At 47.4% G+C, this 19,092-nt stretch overlaps 1 protein-coding gene across 3 annotated transcripts in view; it reads right to left on the bottom strand.

Annotated features, from left to right (window-relative positions):
• The window catches only part of TOP3A (DNA topoisomerase III alpha), a 69,371-nt gene that overhangs the window by 34,962 nt on the left and 15,317 nt on the right, over positions 1 to 19,092 (bottom strand). For 2 of the 3 annotated variants that reach the window (XM_068109587.2, XM_068109586.2), the window contains exons 5-12: positions 17,671 to 17,779; positions 17,410 to 17,553; positions 15,913 to 16,083; positions 15,064 to 15,164; positions 10,089 to 10,163; positions 9,913 to 9,995; positions 5,299 to 5,509; positions 4,810 to 4,995 (exon numbers count right to left, since the gene is read on the bottom strand). In XM_068109587.2, the coding sequence (XP_067965688.2) occupies positions 4,810 to 4,995; positions 5,299 to 5,509; positions 9,913 to 9,995; positions 10,089 to 10,163; positions 15,064 to 15,164; positions 15,913 to 16,083; positions 17,410 to 17,553; positions 17,671 to 17,779 (1,080 nt within the window). Of the gene's footprint in view, positions 1 to 4,809; positions 4,996 to 5,298; positions 5,510 to 9,912; positions 9,996 to 10,088; positions 10,164 to 15,063; positions 15,165 to 15,912; positions 16,084 to 17,409; positions 17,554 to 17,670; positions 17,780 to 18,540; positions 18,644 to 19,092 lie in introns of those variants that run through there. The other variant, XM_078774922.1, reaches the window with a different exon arrangement.

Below are 19,092 nucleotides of genomic sequence, written 5' to 3' on the forward strand. Positions count from 1 at the left end.
CTCTAATTTTGGGTCCAAAACACTATCCTCATCACCCGTCTACTCACTAATGCCTCTCGGTGCGCCAATTCCTGTCCAAAGCCCGGCTTCGTAAAGCCAAGCCATGGATGCTGGTTGTTTTGTGCCGGCGGCTGGATGCGTCCGGCATTCGGGGCAGGGACGGGGGCTTACCCGGGCCGAGATCCCACGCACCACCTCGGCGTGGAGCCATCCAATTGCCCGATCTCGACCTGCCGGCACGTCTCACCAAAAAGTGGTCACCATGACGACCCTTTCTATCGGGCTGCCCGCTCCGCCTAGTGGAGCACGGACGCGGCCGTCCCACGCGAGGCCCAGCGTGGATCGCGCACGGCGGTCCTTTCGAACCCGCCGTGGCTCGGATCCCCGCTGGTTCTCGCGGCACGCGAAGCCCGGCACGCACCGAGGGCCCGATTCGGCTATAAGTCGTTCTAAACTCTACCCCGTCTAACGTCGATGCTTCACCTGGACGCTTACATCCCGCAGCCCGTTCCTTGCTCACACATCCAGCCGTGCCCATGCTCCTCGTACCTTTCCTTACACACCCAGGTACCCTCATTCCACTCACAGCCTTGGTCACACACCTGACCACCGAACACTGTGGCACACATTCGTTGCTCGCACACCTCACCAATACACCGCTTCGCGCCCCCTCCTCGGTCACCTCCTCTGTGACAATCACAGGTGTGCCCTCATTCGCACACCCAACCACGTGCCTCACCACCAACTCCAGCGTGCATTCCCACTCACGCTCTACCATTCCAGGTGTGCATCCTTCCATCCCAGGTGTACATCCTCGCTCACCTGTCACAACTAACTCACGCTCCTTGTCACTCTCAATACTCTCACCTCCATTCTTGACAGCGCACTCACCCTTACTCTTGACAGCGCACTCTTTCCTCATGCACCTGTCCGTCACACACCTTTCTCGCGCACACTCTCCAGTTACACCCTCTGTAACACTCACCACAGGTGGACACTCTTCCTTACTTCTGACAGCGCACTCTTCCCTCATGCACCTGTCCGTCACACACCTTTCTCGCGCACACTCTTGCGCACACTCTCCCGTCACACCCTCTGCAACACTCACCACACCGCGCTTCCATGTGCTCCCTCGCACACACGCTACGACCGACTCACTCTCGCCAGCACCCTCACTCCTTGGCAGACACTTTTTCCTCACACACCCCAGAGTCGGACTTTCTCGCACACCTCCTTTTTCGCACACCAGACCTGTCGCACACTTCACCAACGGCCTCTCACGAACACCCGGGGCTATCTCGACCCCCAAGCTTCTTAAATCCCCTGGCGCATCATACGCACGACCATATTGGTCACCACTTACACCGGGTCCTCTTCCTCTTCGCTTCTCCTCCATCACCTGCGAATCCCTCATCCGGTTACTGAGCACATCATCACGATCCAAACACAGACTTTGGACCAATTCTTTTATCTCCTCTTTTATCTCTTTCTTATCCCCTCTCCGTCGCTTCTTAATTTCGCTCATCCCTTCTTCCACTTCTTCTAGTTTCTGCTTCACCTCTTTCATTCCCCGGTACGTCTCCTCAAGCTCATCCTCTAAGGCTACCTTGACCGTTTCCAGGTGCGTCCTCACCTGCCGGTCCTTCGTCTCCATTACCTCTATCACCTCGTCCAACCTCGTTGTCAGTCCCTCACGTACCATCTGACATTCCCTCTTCGTCGCTATCAAGTCGTCTTTTAGTTCTTTCTGTGTCGCTTTTAATCCTCCTAATACCGCAGTGTTCCTTTGAACCTGCTCCTTTACTTCTTTTTGTCCCTCCGTCAGCTGTTCCACCTCCTGCGTCAGGACCTCTATGCCCCCTTGTAACTTTACAGTCCCCTTTCTCACCTCCTTCTCCATGTGCTCCTTACAGTGCCTCACCTCCTCGCGCACTCCTCCGACCTCCTCACTCACACCTCTTCTGATCTCCTCTCCCATCACTTGCATCTCCTGCCCAGATGCCACCCTCATCTGCTCCATTTCCTCCCTGTGAGCATCCAGTTTAGTTTCTACCCCCATTCTGACCCCCTCTATCTGCTGCCCCATTTGGTTAACTTCCCTTTCCGCTTGGTCCCTCATGTCCCTCAATTTGCCTTCCATACTGTTTTCTAACCCCTCTAACCCTTTTTGCATCCCTTCCATTTGATTCTCTTGAGCGGCCATTCTGTTTTCTACCCCCATTAACCCATGTTTCACCCCTTCTATCCCATTGTCTAACCCCTCTAATTTCTTGTCTAATCCCTCACCGGTACCCCTCGCTTCGTCCCTCATTACCCACAATTGCTCACCCTGAGCATCCATCCGGTTCCCCATTACCCCCAATTGCTCATTCTGAGCCTCCATCCGGTTCCCCATTTGTCCCATACTGCTTTTCAAACCTCTAATTTGGTCTCCCAATTGCTCACCCATTTGTTCCATAAGGGCCCTCATTTGCAGGATAAAAAGGTTCGAATCCACCAGTGGCGCCACTACGGTCGCGGGCGTGGACGCCGCGGCCACCTCGTGCATGACAACGCTATTTTGCGACCCTGCCGCCCTCACTGCTTCGCTCTCCTCTTGTCCCTCAATTTGGTCCTGGATCGACCCTACCTCACTCTCCCCTACCGGACCCCAGCTGTCTTGGTCTGCCATAGCGCGACTTTCAAAATTCGGGTTTTTATACAACAAAACAAATTTCGGCCGTTATAATTTCGCGCGGGAAACGCGCTCCGAATCGATTCTAATTGTTACAAATTTGGGCCTAATAACGCGCGGAAAACGCGCTCCGAATCGATTCTACTTGTTACAAATTTGGGCCTAATAAATTTAGTCCCGGGTTCGAATTCCACTCCTCGACACCAATTGTTACAGACGTGGCTTGGATGTTATTTACCGAGCGGTTTTGGTATGACCACGTCTGCACAAGTTACCCGATTATACCCGAACGTCGACTAATCGCGCTGCGCTAGGTCAATAAAGGAAAAGGACACCACGGCTGGGATTCAAATGACACGACACCCAGGGTTCAGTTCTCAAGACCTCCGGAGGAGGTTATATTAAGGCGGAAGGTTAGATTACAAGGACGAGAGGTACAGCATAGTAAGGTGGGCACTTAAACACAATCTTATATTATTCCCAACAGACGACAGATAAACGGGACAAAAGGCTGACTCACACGGGGTTTGATGGCTAGGAAAGCGGGTATCGATGGCTCAAGGTGCACTCTTGGCTCAAGGACAGGGTCGACCCGGTCCGGTCTAGAGATGCGGGGAGGTCGCAGCGCTCGGATGGCGTCTTGTCTGCTCAAGCTGGGGGCGCATCTGACGTCACGTCCGCTACGTGGCCGCGTATATCCGGCGGGGAGTGACACGCCCTCGGCTCGTTAGCTCCGCCTCGTGGAATCGGCACGTTGCTTCTCATTGGGTGCGTGCGGGGGGTTTACCAGGCTCCGCCCTTGACGAGGAGCTGACAGCCAGCCCCTTTGTGGTAACCCCGTGGAGCGCATGGTCTGGAGCGCATTGTCAATGGCGGCTAACCGAGCCGGTGTCAGGACGCACACTCCCCCCCGCGCAGCGCCGTGCCCCTCTGTTGTTGTTGTTGTTGTTTGGGGAAGAAGATGGGAGGAGGTATGGGAAAGGTCCTAAACTCACTACTGGTGCCATATAATCACATTCTGGTGCAACGAAGAGTCATAATTAATGGAAACGAGTCCTTAACTGACATAGACTAAGAATAACTAGCAAGATGTCCGAAAGTTGTCTACGTGTGATGCGGTGGACCTGGGCACGACATTTAATGGGGGAAAAAGGGGAAGGTCGGCTCTACTGATTGTTGTTTACAGACAATGGGACTAGGGAATGGGGGATTGGGGATAGTTGGGGAGTATTGGGGAAATAGGGGAATATTTACAAGCGGATATGGAGGCCAAATTCCATATTCGCAACAATATATATATTCTCACAAAATTCTCTTTGCTAACTCCCCTCCTCACCTTTCTCACTCTTTTTTCTATCCCCCCCCCCCCCTCCTCTCGCCTCCACTCTCTTTTTTCTCACACTCTCCCTCTCTCTGTTTGTCTCATCCTTGGTCCCCCTCCGAAAGAGAGCAGCACTCTCCTCCAAAACATCTTTTTTTTTCTCTGTCTCTCTCTCTGTCTCCCCTCCCTCCTGGAGTGTATAGCGACGTGTGGTGAGGTGTCGCTCAACCCCCCCCCCCCCCACTCACTCTCCCCTCCTTCCTCGATCCCTCCTTCCAAGCTCCCCCCCTCCCTCCCCTCCATGCCTATCCTCTCTCTCTCCCACCCTCCCTTTCTTGGTATTCCCATCAGTGAAGCGATGGGTAGTATTTGCTAGTCGTTAATAATGAACCATTATTTATTTTTTTGCCTTCAATGTTCCTCACTCTCTCTTCCTCGTATCAAGTGACAATGAATGTTTTTATCAGGACCCTCCTAGCATGTGCTTGTAAATAATTGTGGCAAAAGTCAAAGTGAAATAAGAGTGAACAACAATGGAAGTCCTCATCGAGGATACAGTCCCCAAACGCAACTTTAAAATGGGATGTGTAGATTTTACATTCAAATAACTTAAAAAACGAATAAATGAAAACAAGAAAGATGTGTGCGACTAATTCAAGTGTGTGATCCTTGTGGAGCAAGTACTTGTTAGGTGTGCAGAAAGCAATTGCACGTGATCAAGTTGCATGATGCAGAGAGCAAGTTGGTTGCACAACTGATCGCTCAGGTATGAAACAGTCTTTGCATCGTAAATGTAAAATTGACACGCACTTACCTTTGCATTCCACTTGTCATACGGGTACACATCGAGGTAATTGCGTGCAATGATCATGAGACCGCTGGCAGAGAATCCTTCTCGAGCGACCTCTATGTTTACTGTGGTTTCTCTTCCCTCTGCATCTTGAGAACAACATGCGAGGAAGTGACGAACGATGAATTCGTACAAACGACCCTCATTTCCCTGAGAAATAAAAAAGTTTTATGCCACCTGTCCTAACAACAACAACAACAACAACAACAACAAAGATGACATCATGTGACAATCTCAACTTTGATTCGTCCAATATTTTAAAATCCCAACAATGAAATGCATTCCAGAAATTGACAAATCCAAAAACATGCTTGTATACCACCTTCCTCACCACAAGTTGGCATCTACCACCAATCTCGTCAATGCCTAACCCACTCGTCACTCATCCAGGCACACGCCCGCCCCAGCGCATGCCAGCCATACTCGCCCCGATGTTCAGATGGAGACCCTTACATGCAACGAGTTGGAGTACTTTGTGGGATGAATTGGTGGATGGGCTTGATCAGTCTTGTGTCCATTGCGGGGATTTGGTCCATTGGCACTTTGTAGGATTTGTTGTGCAAAACTTCCCCAGTTTGGATCTTGTGTTTGCATTTGCACCAGAGAGGTAAGTTCCATGTTTTTTGGAAAGATGTTCGTTTCAGTCCGTGGATAACTGATCAGCCTGGAACAGTGATGGGATGAAAAGTGGGCGAGGGTGGATTACTGGTTTTGTTACAATGTGTGGGTGGGGGAAGGTTTCAGCTGGGAGGGGGAAGGCACTGGTTACAGTCTCCTGTCCAATATTACATCCGGTGAAATTGGTATTCTCAATGTGAGCAACAGGATTAATCAAATTTGCAATAGCTCTGATGACCTCCAATTAACTGGAAGGATGTTATAATCATTACCTCTGCCACCGAACAAGGTGGATGGAGGTTATGGTTTCACCCATGTCTGTCTCTCTGTTTGTCTGTCTGTGAACAAGATATCTCAAAACGTTGTGGACAGATTCGGACGAAACATGTGGTGAACAGGTCGAGTGTGTGACAAGACCGACTCAATTAGATTTTGGTGAAGATGTGCATATGGATTCTGATACGAAAATTATTAAATTTTTTAAAGTGATTCTTCGCCATTGCGAGATCGGGTGAAAAGCGATATATAACATGATATTTAAAAAAAAGTTATGGACGAGTTATGACTAAACTTGGTGGACGAGTTGGTATTGGTGACAAGAACAAGCCCATTAGCTTTTGGTTCAGGTCTGAATCCAGATGCGGTCTATCAGTGGGATACAAAACAAACTGTTCAGCCTGGTGGAGGTATGCTCTCGACCGAGTGCTATTCTAGTTATCATTATTATTATTACAATATTATTATATTAATCGAAGGCTTTTCCTGGAGCTATTCAAAAACAGCAATAAGGCCCATCAGTCTGCCAAAGATTCTACACACACACAATTCACAAAGTTTCTGTCTTTTATGTTCCCATTAGGGAAGGGGAGGAAGAAGCATTCCGCAAGCACACACGTATATGCACTACAATCACATGTCAGGCATCCCCTATTGGCCAGGACCATTGCAGCAAGTGCCTGTGAGGAAGGTGAGTTCATGGTCACCATTCCAGTGAAGAGGTGCTATATATACAACAACAACAGGCATTTTAAGGCCATTTTCCCTGCAAGAGCGGGGGTTAGCCTTGCGGTCCCCATGACAATGTTCTCCATTTTGCCCTATTTTCTACATCTCCCCTTGTTAACCCCTTTGCCCGCATTTCTTCTTCGACCATCTTTAGCCAAGTCTTTCTCGGTCTTCCCCGTCCTGTACTTCCTTCTACATTCATTTCCATCACTCTTCTCAACCAGTCACTTTCATCCTTCCTCAACACATGACCAAATCATCTCAAACTGTTCTTTTCACAGCATCCATCACAGGCTCTATTCCCATCATCTTTCGCAATTCATCATTTGTCTTCCTCTCTCTCAACGATACTCCACACATCCACCGAACCATTCGCATTTCCACCCTTTCCAGACTTCGTTGCTGCTCTACGTTCATTACCCATGTCTCGCGCCCATAAATCAAAACACTTCTCACACATGCAGCATACACCTTTCCCTTCAGCTTCGACGACACTCCCCTCCTCATCAGCACACCACTCAGTTCCCAAAACTTCTTCCATGCACATCTCACTCTTGCAACCGTTGCCGAGTCTGATCCACCTTCTCCATTCAGCATGTCTCCGAGGTAACAAAATGTTTTCACACCTTCCAGCTTCATGCCGTCTCCAAGATCCAACTCAACATTTCCTCCATCTGCAGCTCCCTCTGTGCACACCTTACAATTGAATGCAGCTGCCACACTGGTTAATGACCCTCTCAGACCACTACATTTTTGATGAACCCACTCAGCGCACATTGAACCCCCCCCCCCCCCCCCCACCGTTTAGAGGCCATTTTTCCCCGCAAAGCGGGGGTTGGCCTTTTTCGGGGACCGTGGTTGTTGTTGTTTTTTGGTCCCCTTTTTGAAGCAATGTTTTACGGCCGGATGCCCTTCCTGCCGCCAACCCTTTTTGTCGCCTTTTACGACAAGCAGGGAATTACCAGTGAACTGGTACTCAATTAGCCGACCTCGGAAGGATGACAGGCTGAGTCAACCCCCCTGGCGTTAATTCAGCGATCGACCGGGATTCGAACCCAGGATCCTAGGATCCTAAGCCGGCACTCTAGCCGCTAGCCCAACACCAGGCCTGCAGGCTGTGCAGGCAGCGCACATTGTACATTGAATGGAATTCACTCCAACACTCTTCCTGCACACAGCACACGGTCACTTCCCAGTTCTTTCCACCTCACCACATGCTTTACCACTTGCCATCACCTTCGTTTTTCTGATATTCACCTTCAGACCTTTTGTCTCCATACATTCCTTCCACTTGTTCATCTTCTCCTTCAGTCCATCCATACTTTCTGCAATCAACACCAAATCATCTGCATACAACAACTCCCACGGTAAACCCTCCCTTACGTTCCGAGCCAGCACCTTCATCACAGCTACAGATAGGAGTGGACTTAGTACCGACCCCTGAAGCAACTCCCACCTTCACCTCAAACTCACCACTGTTCCCGTCCTTCGTCCTTACAGCTGTGCGCGCTCTTTTGTACATTGCCATCACTACTCTGATCAACCATTCCTCCACTCCTAACTTCCCCAATGCCCATGTCACTACTTCACGTGGAACCCCATCGAATACTTTCTCCAGATCAACAAACCCAAGAAACAACTTCTTCCTCTTCTCCATGTACTTCTCCTGCAACTGCCTCACAATAAAAAGCGCGTCTGTCGTTCCTCTTCCTGGGATAAATCCAAACTGCATTTCGTCAATCTTCACTTTCTTCCTTATCCTCCTCTCCAACATCCTTTCCAATACCTTCATTCCATGCTCCAATAACTTTATCGCTCGTTACGAGCCACAGTCCAGAGGGTCACCTTTCCCTTTGTGTGGAGGGACGAGGGTACTCAGTTCCCAATCCACTGGAATGCGGCCTTCTTTCACCACCAGATTGCAGATCTCTGTCATTCTCTTCACACCCCAATTTCCCGCTGCCTTCAACATATCTCCCACAACTCCCTTCGGACCTCCCGCTTTTCTACTCTTCATTGCTTTTATCGCTTCCTCAACTTCCTTCTCGGTTATCTTCTCTGCCGATCCTAAAACTGGGTTACTCTCTATGTTGCCATCCCATTCATTCTCTGCATTCAACAGTATTTCCATATATCTCTTCCATCTTCCTTTAATTCCATCTGGGTCCACAACGATTTGTCCCACTTCATACTTCAAGCAACTCACCCCCATCACATCGCACATCTCTTTCGCTATCTGCTTTGCAATCCTGAATACTGCTCTCTGACCCTCTTCCAAATCCAAGCGTTCTCCGAATATTTTCCTACATGCCACCTGCGCCTTTGCTACCTCTTTCTTTGCAGCCTTCTTGGCTGCCTTATAACTTTCATGCACTGCCTTTTCTGCCCCCATACCCTTCACCTTCTGCCACTCCTTGAACTTCTTCCTCTTCTCGTCAATCTTCTTTCCAACTTCATCATCCCACCACCATGTTTCCGAGTGCCTCAGTGGTCCTTTTGTCCATCCACATACCTCACCAACGGCTCCCAACAGACTATCTTTCATTGACATCCAACCACTTTCAAGCTCAACCACATCATCCTCTACCATACTCAGCCTCTCTTTTAATGCCTCCCTCACTGTCACCTCTTTCAACCTCCACACCTTCATTCTCAGTTGGTACTTCACCCGCCGAGCTCTCCTCGCACCTTTCACCCTTATGTCGCAGACAACCAAGTGGAGCTGTGAAACAGCCTCCTCTCCCGGGATCACTTTTGTGTCCCGGAGGTGTCCGCTATCTCGCCTACGCACCAGCAGGTAGTCAACGGCTATGTGTGTGTGTATATATATATATATATATATATATATATATGTTACTGTATATACCTGCAGAGTACCCGCCCTTCGGGCGATCTTGTCCTAAGCAGTAAGCATGCAACACGTTCTTCTGACACACCTTTATTTGGGTGGTGTATAGGCAAATGACAGCTCCATCAATTTTATTCTTGAAAATAATAAAAACCTGTAATACCCTCTCCCACCTGGAGGCAGCGCTACACACTACACATGTCCAATTTTCTCTAGATTTTATGCATACAAGTTTAGAGGGACAAAAGCGACTGCTAAAAATGCCACCAACAACCTGCGAGAGCGCAAGATTCGTGCAAAGTTACATCAGGAAAATAACTGCTGGTATTTATTTTTGGCCATGATCTTTTTCCGGAGAATGGGTCTTCCGTTATTTGGATCCCCTGATAAAAGAGGTTCCAGCTTGGTTCTAGTTCTACTGGTTTGGTTCACGGTTTTGTACACACAGACATGACCTATCCTTGGAATAACCGTACACAAGATGGAGTCAGCCACACTTTGAAATTGCATTTGGAAATATAAATTATCCGTACATTTTCTTCAACCGTCCCACAGCACTGACCATGTTGTATAACATCCACTGATTATAATGTTACCCCTGTGTGTACAACTTCTCTGCAATTTTCATTGCTTCCTTGGCATTCAGCTTCAGCTTCCGGGATACAAGCTTTTCCATTTCCTTCGGAATGACAGATAAATGGCATAAACAACAGGCAACCAGAGACTGCACACCCTGATACCCAAAATGTCGGCCCAATTACGCGGCACGTACCACAGTGTCAAGGGCTTGAGGCCTCCACTTGCTCTTGGGCTTGCTCGTCACGCTCAAAACCTTGGCTGTCGGGTTCTAAAAAAAAAATACATAGAGTTCAATCATTCCTGCAGAAAACAAACATACTAGGAAGATGAGAATGGAAAAAGTAAAGCGATTAATTACTTCTGCAACCAAAGGCAGCCAGAAGTTGTGTATTCAACCGTTTGTCTGTCTGTCTGTCTGTCAAGAACACCATATTTCAAAAAGGTATGGGCGGCTTCGGACAAAACTTGGTGGATGAGTTGGGGAAGTGTCAAGGATGAATTTATTCGATTTTGGTGAGGATCCGGATCCGGTTTGACAAGGAGAGGAATTGCTCCAGCCTCGACAAGGAGAGGAAATGAGAGGATCATAAAGTGTTACACGTTGAATATGAGAATAGAGGAAGTCAATAATCCACGAGTGGAGGCGACCTTGGATGCCATTGGCAGAGAGGTTGGAGAGCAAAGCAGATGCCAGACTGTATTGATGTATTGAAGGTTCAAGACATGTCTAGAGAGACGGCCCTGATCTCATGTCTGACATAGAGAGCCTCCATCCATTACTCGGCGAGAGCAGCCACAGCAGCATGGCCTGATTTGAGATCCGGGGTGGATGACCTGATCAGAAACCAAAGGGATGTTCTAAGATCAGGCCATTGGACAAAAGGAAAAAATTAACATCAAATGTGATGATGCATTTCATGACTGCTTATAATTAGAAACAACATTGAACTCCATTCAATGTACAATGTGCGCTGAGTGGGTTCATCAAAAATGTAGTGGTCTGAGGGGGTCATTAACCAGTGTGGCAGCTACAGTCACGTGAAAAAGTAAGTACACCCCATGTAAAGTTTTGACTTTTTCAACATCTTTCAACATACAGCTATTTGATCTTCATTTCAACAATATTGACAGATAAAGGTGATAGAATATAACAAATATCATGAAGCATTTACATTTTGTAGTCCATTGTATGATTTAAATAAACATAAATGCAAATTTCGCATGTGGAAAAAGTAAGTACACCCTTGGCTCTAATAGGTGGTATTGCCCCCTTTGGCAGAAACAACCTCAATTAGGCGTTTCTTATAACTGTCTACCAGTCTCTGACATCGACTGGGAGAAATTTTTTCCCACTCCTCCATGCAGAATTCTTTCAGCTGTGCGATGTTTGAGGGGTTTCTTGCATGCCCAGCTCGTTTCAAATCCCCCCACATCTCGATGGGATTTAGATCCGGGCTTTGACTTGGCCATTCCAGAACCCTCCATTTCTTTCTTTTCAGCCATTCCTTGGTGGATTTACTGGTATGTTTAGGGTCATTGTCATGTTGCAAGGTCCACCTTCGGTTGAGCTTCAACTTTCCGACAGATGGCCTCACATTATCCTCAAGCACCCTCTGGTACAATGAAGAATTCATAGTGGATTCTATGATGGTGAGCTGCCCAGGCCCTGATGCAGCAAAGCTGCCCCAAACCATAATATTTCCACCACCATGGTTTACAGTTGGTATCAGGTTATTGTGGTCAAATGCTGTCTTTGGTTTTCCCCAAACATGTCTTCTGGTACTGTGGCCAAATAGCTCTACCTTTGACTCATCTGTCCAGAGCACATTGTTCCAGAAGTGCTGGTCTTTGCCGAGGTGTTCATTGGCAAACTTTAGTCTTGCCCTGATGTTCTTTCTGGACAGCAAAGGTTTCCTCCTGGCACACCTCCCATGTAGATCAAATTGGTGCAGCCTCTTTCTAATGGTAGACTCGTGCACTTTGACATAAACAGTGGCAAGAGCTACCTGTCGGTCCCGTGATGACATTCTGGGGTTATTAGAGACTTCTTTCAGCATCTTGCGGTCTGCTCTCGGGCTGAACTTGCTGGGGAGGCCTGGCCTGAACAAGTTGGCAGTTGTTTGGAATCTTCTCCACTTGTAGATGATCTTCCAGACAGTCGAATGAGTGATTTCAAATTGTTTGGAGATCTTTTTAAATCCCTTCCCAGACTCATAGGCATCTATAACCTTCTTTCTGAAGGCCTCAGAGAGCTCTTTTGATCTAGGCATTGTGACGCCGCACACTTCAACAACAAAGAGCAAACCAAACTAAATGTCTGATGTTTAAATAAGACAGGTTCCTCCAAGATCCTCTCTAATGATGTTCTCATCATTTGCACCTGAGCTGGTGCACCTGATTCTAATTTTAGGTATTTGAAGTAGTGATAAATGTAGGGGTGTACTTACTTTTTCCACATGCGAAATTTGCATTTATGTTTATTTAAATTATACAATGGACTACAAAATGTGAATGTTTCATGATATTTGTTATATTATATCACCTTTATCTATCAATATTGTTGAAATGAAGATCAAATAGCTGTATGTTGAAATATGTTGAAAAAGTCAAAACTTTACATGGGGTGTACTTACTTTTTCATGTGACTGTACATTCAAATGTAAGGTGTGCACAGAGGGAGCTGCAGATGGAGGAAATGTTGAGTTGGATCTTGGAGACGGCGTGAAGCTGGAAGGTGTGAAAACATTTTGCTACCTCGGAGACATGCTGAATGGAGAAGGTGGATCAGACTCGGCAACGGTTGCTAGAGTGAGATGTGCATGGAAAAAGTTTCGGGAACTGAGTGGCGTGCTGATGAGGAGGGGAGTGCCGTTGAAGCTGAAGGGAAAGGTGCATGCTGCATGTGTGAGAAGTGTTATGATTTATGGGGGCGAGACATGGGTAATGAACATAGAGCAGCAACGAAGGCTGGAAAGGGTGGAAATGCGAATGGTTCGGTGGATGTGCGGAGTATCTTTGAGAGAGAGGAAGACAAATTATGAATTGCGAAAGATGATGGGAATAGAGCCTGTGATGGATGCTGTGAAGAGGAACAGGTTGAGATGGTTTGGTCATGTGTTGAGGAAGGATGAAAGTGACTGGTTGAGAAGAGTGATGGAAATGAATGTAGAAGGAAGTAGAGGACGGGGAAGACCGAGAAAGACTTGGCTAAAGATGGTGGAAGAAGAAATGCGGGCAAGGGGGTTAAACAAGGAAAGATGCAGAAATTAGGGCAAAATGGAGAAGATTGTCATGGGGACCGCAAGGCTAACCCCCGCTCTAGCAGGGAAAATGGCCTTAAAATGCATGTTGTTGTTGTTGTTATAATTAGAAACAAGTTGATAGGCCTGTAATTAAGAGGATCTGTTTGCACCATATTGTGTAATGCAGTGACATGGACCGATTTTAAAGTAGATGGAAGGTGATTAAAGTACAATGTCAGTTCATATTGTTGCGGATATGAGGACTGTATTTTTTTTTGATTGTGTGCTTTATTATTATTATTATTGTTATTCTGCGCCTCCTGCCTCCGGAGCTGTGTAAAGGTCAAAGGGCGTCCCATAATTCCACAAGCATACACGTCAGCCAATCATAGAATACCCCTGTTCGATAGTTATATCTTATTCTGTGTTTTAGGGTAAGGCTGTGTCTCCCATTAATAGAAGTACTCCATTGCACCAAGTGAAAGAGATAGATTCCCTTCATTCCCATTCCCAAAACCTCCATTCCCCCTTTTCGTCAATTGCCAACTGCATTTTGGGCGGTTTTCCCTTCATCCGCCATTGACCACAAGGCAGGGTTGGGGAAGAAAGGCGGGTCCCCACCTCGTCATAGAGGGGAGGAGTGAACCAGCCCTTGCCGACCAACCCAGAACGAGGGGTTGGCTTTAGAGGGCGGAGAGAGAACGTTTTGGGGAGGTTCGCAAAGGGTCAAGGGTGGGGCTTATATAACCCGAGGCAGAGGCCCCCAGAGAGAGTCGAGGAGGGAGGAGATCAGAAGACAGAAAGGCCTTGAGTTGGACTAAGCAAGAGAGGAAGTTGTTGGACTGGGTGGGACTAAGAAAGAGAGAGAAAGAGTCCTGAAGCTTGTGAGGGAAGGAGAGAGAACCCGTCACACCAACCCCCCACCAGCCGCGTTGGCTCCACCAAGCGTTCACCTCCACCAAGGCTCCACCAAGCTCCGCGTTGGCTCCACCAAGCGTTCACCTCCACCAAGGCTCCACCAAGCTCCGCGTTGGCTCCACCAAGCGTTCACCTCCACCAAGCATTCACCTCCACCAAGCTCCGCGTTGGCTCCACCAAGCGTTCACCTCCAGCCATCCACCTCCTGCGATTCCTGTCATCATTCCCCGCGTGAGTCTGTCTTTTGTTTGTTCTGTCCTGGGTTAATTAAGACTGTAGGTAAGCTAGTATTTTCACTGTGTCACCTGCGTCTTATGTGCTGTAAATAAACGTGACTGCTTTCTTTTTGTTTATGTGTGTAAATAGTAAATAAAATTAGTAGTATTTCCAAACCTTTCTTTGCCTTCGTCTTCCTCTTTGCATTCGTCGTTTTAGTCTTTTCCCTCATTGAGCAGCCGCGGTGCGATCCGGCCAACGTTTGGGTGGAATCGGGTTCTAATCGGGGAATAACTGTTCGGTCGCGGTAATACCAACTGCTCGGTAAAATAACATCTTTAACCGCGTCCGCAACAATATCTTTACCCAAGTAGTTTTGCACACCTAATTCATAGGATGCAGAATGGCCTAGAGGTATGCACAATCACCTCAGACATCTAACCTCAATTCAAATCTATGCTCGACTACAAACTGTCATCCTGTTGTTTCGCAAGTAGGGTGATGCATGTGTGTGTGCTGTCCCTCGGATGGACGGTAAACTTGGAGTACCGTGTGCCTGCATCAGTTGGTGGACATTAAAGATCCCACAGTGTCCTTGGCAAAGCGTAGACGAGCTGTCGCCAGCACCATGCAGAATTTACAAATTCCTGTTCTAACCTATAGGGGGGGCATTGCATCAGCGGCACAGTCACCCACTCAGTCAATGATGCTACTCGTAGCCAGGTGCTGCATACAAAAAGAGAAGACAAATTCATAATGGTACCCTAGTGGTTTTACACACTCAGTTCTTACCTCAAGGCAGATCTGATACAGAATTAAACAAGCTGTGTGGTGGAACAGCCTTTTTCTTTTCCACACAAATTCCACAGTCTCATCTTGTGCATTGTGAGTTACTGCAACAACAACAAAGTGCGCAAAATCTTAACAAATCGCTATCACACGGGGAGCGAGCGGGGGCTCACGGGGAGTGTTTAGCCCACACGGGCAACGAGCAGGGGCACACGGGGGGCTCAGGGGGAGTGTGTAGACCACACAGGGAGTGAGCGGGGCGCACGGGGAGCGAGCGGGGGCTCACGGGGAGTGTTTAGGCCACACGGGGAACGAGCGGGGGCACACGGGGAGCGAGCGGGGGCACACGGGGAGGGAGCGAGCGGGGGCACACGGGGAGTGAGCGGCGGCTCACAGGGAGTGTTTAGCTCACACGGGGAACAAGCGGGGGCACACGGGGAGCGAGCGGGGCGGGGAGCGAGCGGGACACAAGTGGAGCGGGCTCACAGGGAGTGTTTAGGCCACACGGGGAGCGAGCGGGGGCACACAGGGAGCGAGCGGGGGCACACGGGGAGTGAGTGGGGGCATATGGGGAGCGATCGGGGGCACACGGGGAGCGATCGGGGGCACACGGGAGCGAGTGGGGGCACACGGGGAGCGAGTGGGGGCACACGGGGAGCGAGCGGGGACACACGGGAATCGAGTGGGGGCACACGGGGGGCAATCGGGGATACACGGGGATCCATTGGGGGCTCACGAGTGCGGGAGCACATAGGGAGAGAGCGGGGGCACATGGGAAAGGAGCTGGGCACACTGGGACCATGAACAAGGCACACATTGCATCATCATGAAGTAGCGCCATTAAGCAATTACCTTTTATACGGTAGAAGGCTTCTGCGACAAATGCCTCGATGGCTTTAAACCTTTCCACAACAAATCCCAGAGTTGGAAATTGGCAACTTCCATAGCTGATCAACTGATTGGTAAGGGATTGTGGGAAAATGCTCTGAAGACGCAGTGTCTGGAAGCGAGTGAAAGCAGCACCTGCAGTTAAAAAGTTTCTTCAATTCAGCGATTTTGGGACAACTTCATGATATTAATTTCCATTTCAAATGAAAAGCAACTAAATGTTGAATGAATGCTTGACTAAAAAATCTTAACCACTGAATGGAAAAATATTTCTTGCTCTTCCATGAGCCTCGCTCTAAGAAAAAAGAAACAAGAAGCAACATCTAGCAACATTGTATCGTGTACACACTGGGGAATAGGTAGAGGGGTTGGGCGATAGGTGGAGGGGTTCGGGTAAAGTGGTAGGGGTTGGGGGAAAGTGCGAGGGGTTGGGCGGCTGATCAAGTGATGGCGCACAGATTTAAATTTCTGATCAGCAGCCTACGCCTCATAGCGGCCATTTCTGAAAAACCTGTCTGTATAGAAGTCAAACAAAATGGAAAATCATTACAAACAGGAAATGTACTGTTTTTAAGGACGTCATAAAGGACATAAAGAACATGCAGGAAGAACTAAGGTAACATGTTAAATAAGGTGGTGTGTAAAATATGCTGCATTAACAATCAAAATAATTATCTCACTCCTTTCTGCGCATGCACGATTGGGCTAAATTCAGAGGCAAACTCTGATAAATGTCCTTTCTTGGTGCGATGTCATTTCTCGGCACTTCTGAGCTCCTCAACACATACAAAACTTTCATCCGCAGCTCAATGGAGTACTGCCCTCCCCTCTGGGCTGGTGCTCCTGCCTCACACCTAGCTCGGCTTCACGCTGTAGAAACCAAAGCTTTCAGAATTTTGTGGAGCTGCCCTCTCTCTCCCCCTCTCGTCTCCCGGTCCCTTTATTATTATGTTTAATGTGCGTTTATGTTTATGTTATTTTTACATCTTACATGAGCCTCAACTTTGTATACAAAAAAAACCAAAAAAACTTCTGAAATAGTTTTTTCTACAACTTTTAAAATACTTATTTTATTTCAAATTAATTATATACTTCAACACTGGAGAACACAAATCGTATTTTTAGTGATGGTGACATCCTCAACCTAACCAAGCACTATGGTCAATAACACCGCCTTCCATCAGCATACACGAACAGAACAATTTAACTGAAACAAAATCCTTGATCCATGTCAAAATGATATTTCCTACCGAGCTCACGATCCTAATGCCTTACATTTTATTAACGAGCCTCTACCCCACACACAGAGTAAAACCTTTCCTCAAAGACCAAACACAAATGGCAACAGAATATGTTTATGAATAAAGGTGGGCAGTTTTATGTTTGACAACAGTTTATACACTAAAGTGCCATTCAATGATGTAATGTTACAATAACTGCACCACCTTCGGAGTTCCATACCAATCCGCAGATCAAGCTCCTGTCGGACATCCACGGCATTGCTCACGTTATGGTCGGGCTGCATGAGGCGTTCGCACGCTTGGCAAACTGCATGATGGGTAATCTCAGAAAACTTGGCTCGCCAAACTGGGATGTTTGGTTTTACTATATATAAAAAATACACATTTAGGAGAGTTAATATGCCGGTGTACCGCTTCATCACGAGGAAATGCACGTCAAACAAGCAATGACCAACCACATGGATGCTCATTCCACACGGACCTGCTTTGCAGACTTCAATCACCTCAAATCCGATATTCTCTCCTTCACGATCACAGTCCGTCCATATGATTAGATTCTCACACTGACTGACTTCCCTCTCCAAGGTTCTCTTGGAAAAACAGAAAACAGGGGCAGCAGCAGTTAACGGCCTCATAACCGACTGTTCAAACTAATCAGCGTCTCGGTGTCTGCGTGAGCATTTTAACACTTGTGCCGATACAAGCTCGTCCTACAGGAGCTTACACGTGAATGAGAATAAATGACGTCACAAGAAAATACATGATATGAGATTTAAACCTATTTCCCTTTCACGTGTGGGAATATTGCTCAAAGCAATAGACTAGTCAGGCCGATCGACTGTCTACGTCCTTCCCTATGGCTTGTTATGACAAAATACGCAATCACCTGGATTAGTGTGCAAAATAATTTATAAGAAATAATCACCAGGATGCACAAACTAAGTGTTGCGTGCTTCTGTGTGACTTGGACAAGTTCAGCAGTCATCAATAAACCATAGTTAAGGCCCAATGAGTCGAACATTACGCCTGGCAGGACTATTCATGCCCTGTGGCCCGTTTTCTCTCTGCAACATCATACAGTTCACCTCTGGGGTAAAGGAACGCTTCACGTAAACAGGCAAACACCGTGCCAGTTCAACATGGCACAACATTCCCACAAAAATCTGCATATGGTTAAAGTCCAGCACTCGATGTATTACAGCGTCGATCAAACCATGTATCAGGCTCAAAGTGAAAAATCAACCAACACAGTTCAAAAAAAAAAAATTTTACTACATCTAATAAACATCGACATTTTCACTTAACAACCACTTTATTAAATAAATCGAGGCTCGTGGAGGAGGAAAAATACCGAGGGGTTTTGATCGATCCCGAAGCGCAGAAGGAACTAAAATATTCCAGAACGCAACAAATAGCACCATGTCTTGTGGAGACCGTCACGTCTTAGCTTTGTTGATCCACGATTGGCCGAGAAACATCACGTGACTTTTCACATGGAACCCCAATGGCTGCCTCCATTAAAATGGTCACGACATTCATGATAACCGTTTGGTGCACTTTGTCACGTAACGTTGGTGCGACAATCATGTGATGGAGCAATTCTCATTTTTTGAAATCTCAAAAAAAAAATTGATGGAGAAATTCACCGAAGGTGGACGGAGGTTATGTTTTCACCTGCTTGCTTTCTGTGAACAGGAAATCTCAAACGGTTGTGGATGGAATCGGTCAGAACTTGGTGGACAGGCTGGGTATGTGACAAAGACAAATCGATTAGATTTTGGTGAAGATCTGGATCCAGATCCTAGAATTTTCAAAGTGATTCTTCACCATTGAGAGATAGGGCCAAAAACAATATATAACACAATATCTCAGAAAGTTGAGGATGAGTTATGACAAAACGAGG

Source organism: Myxine glutinosa, chromosome 3, assembly GCF_964187855.1.
Source record: "Myxine glutinosa chromosome 3, kmMyxGlut1.1, whole genome shotgun sequence".
NCBI lineage: Eukaryota > Metazoa > Chordata > Myxini > Myxiniformes > Myxinidae > Myxine > Myxine glutinosa.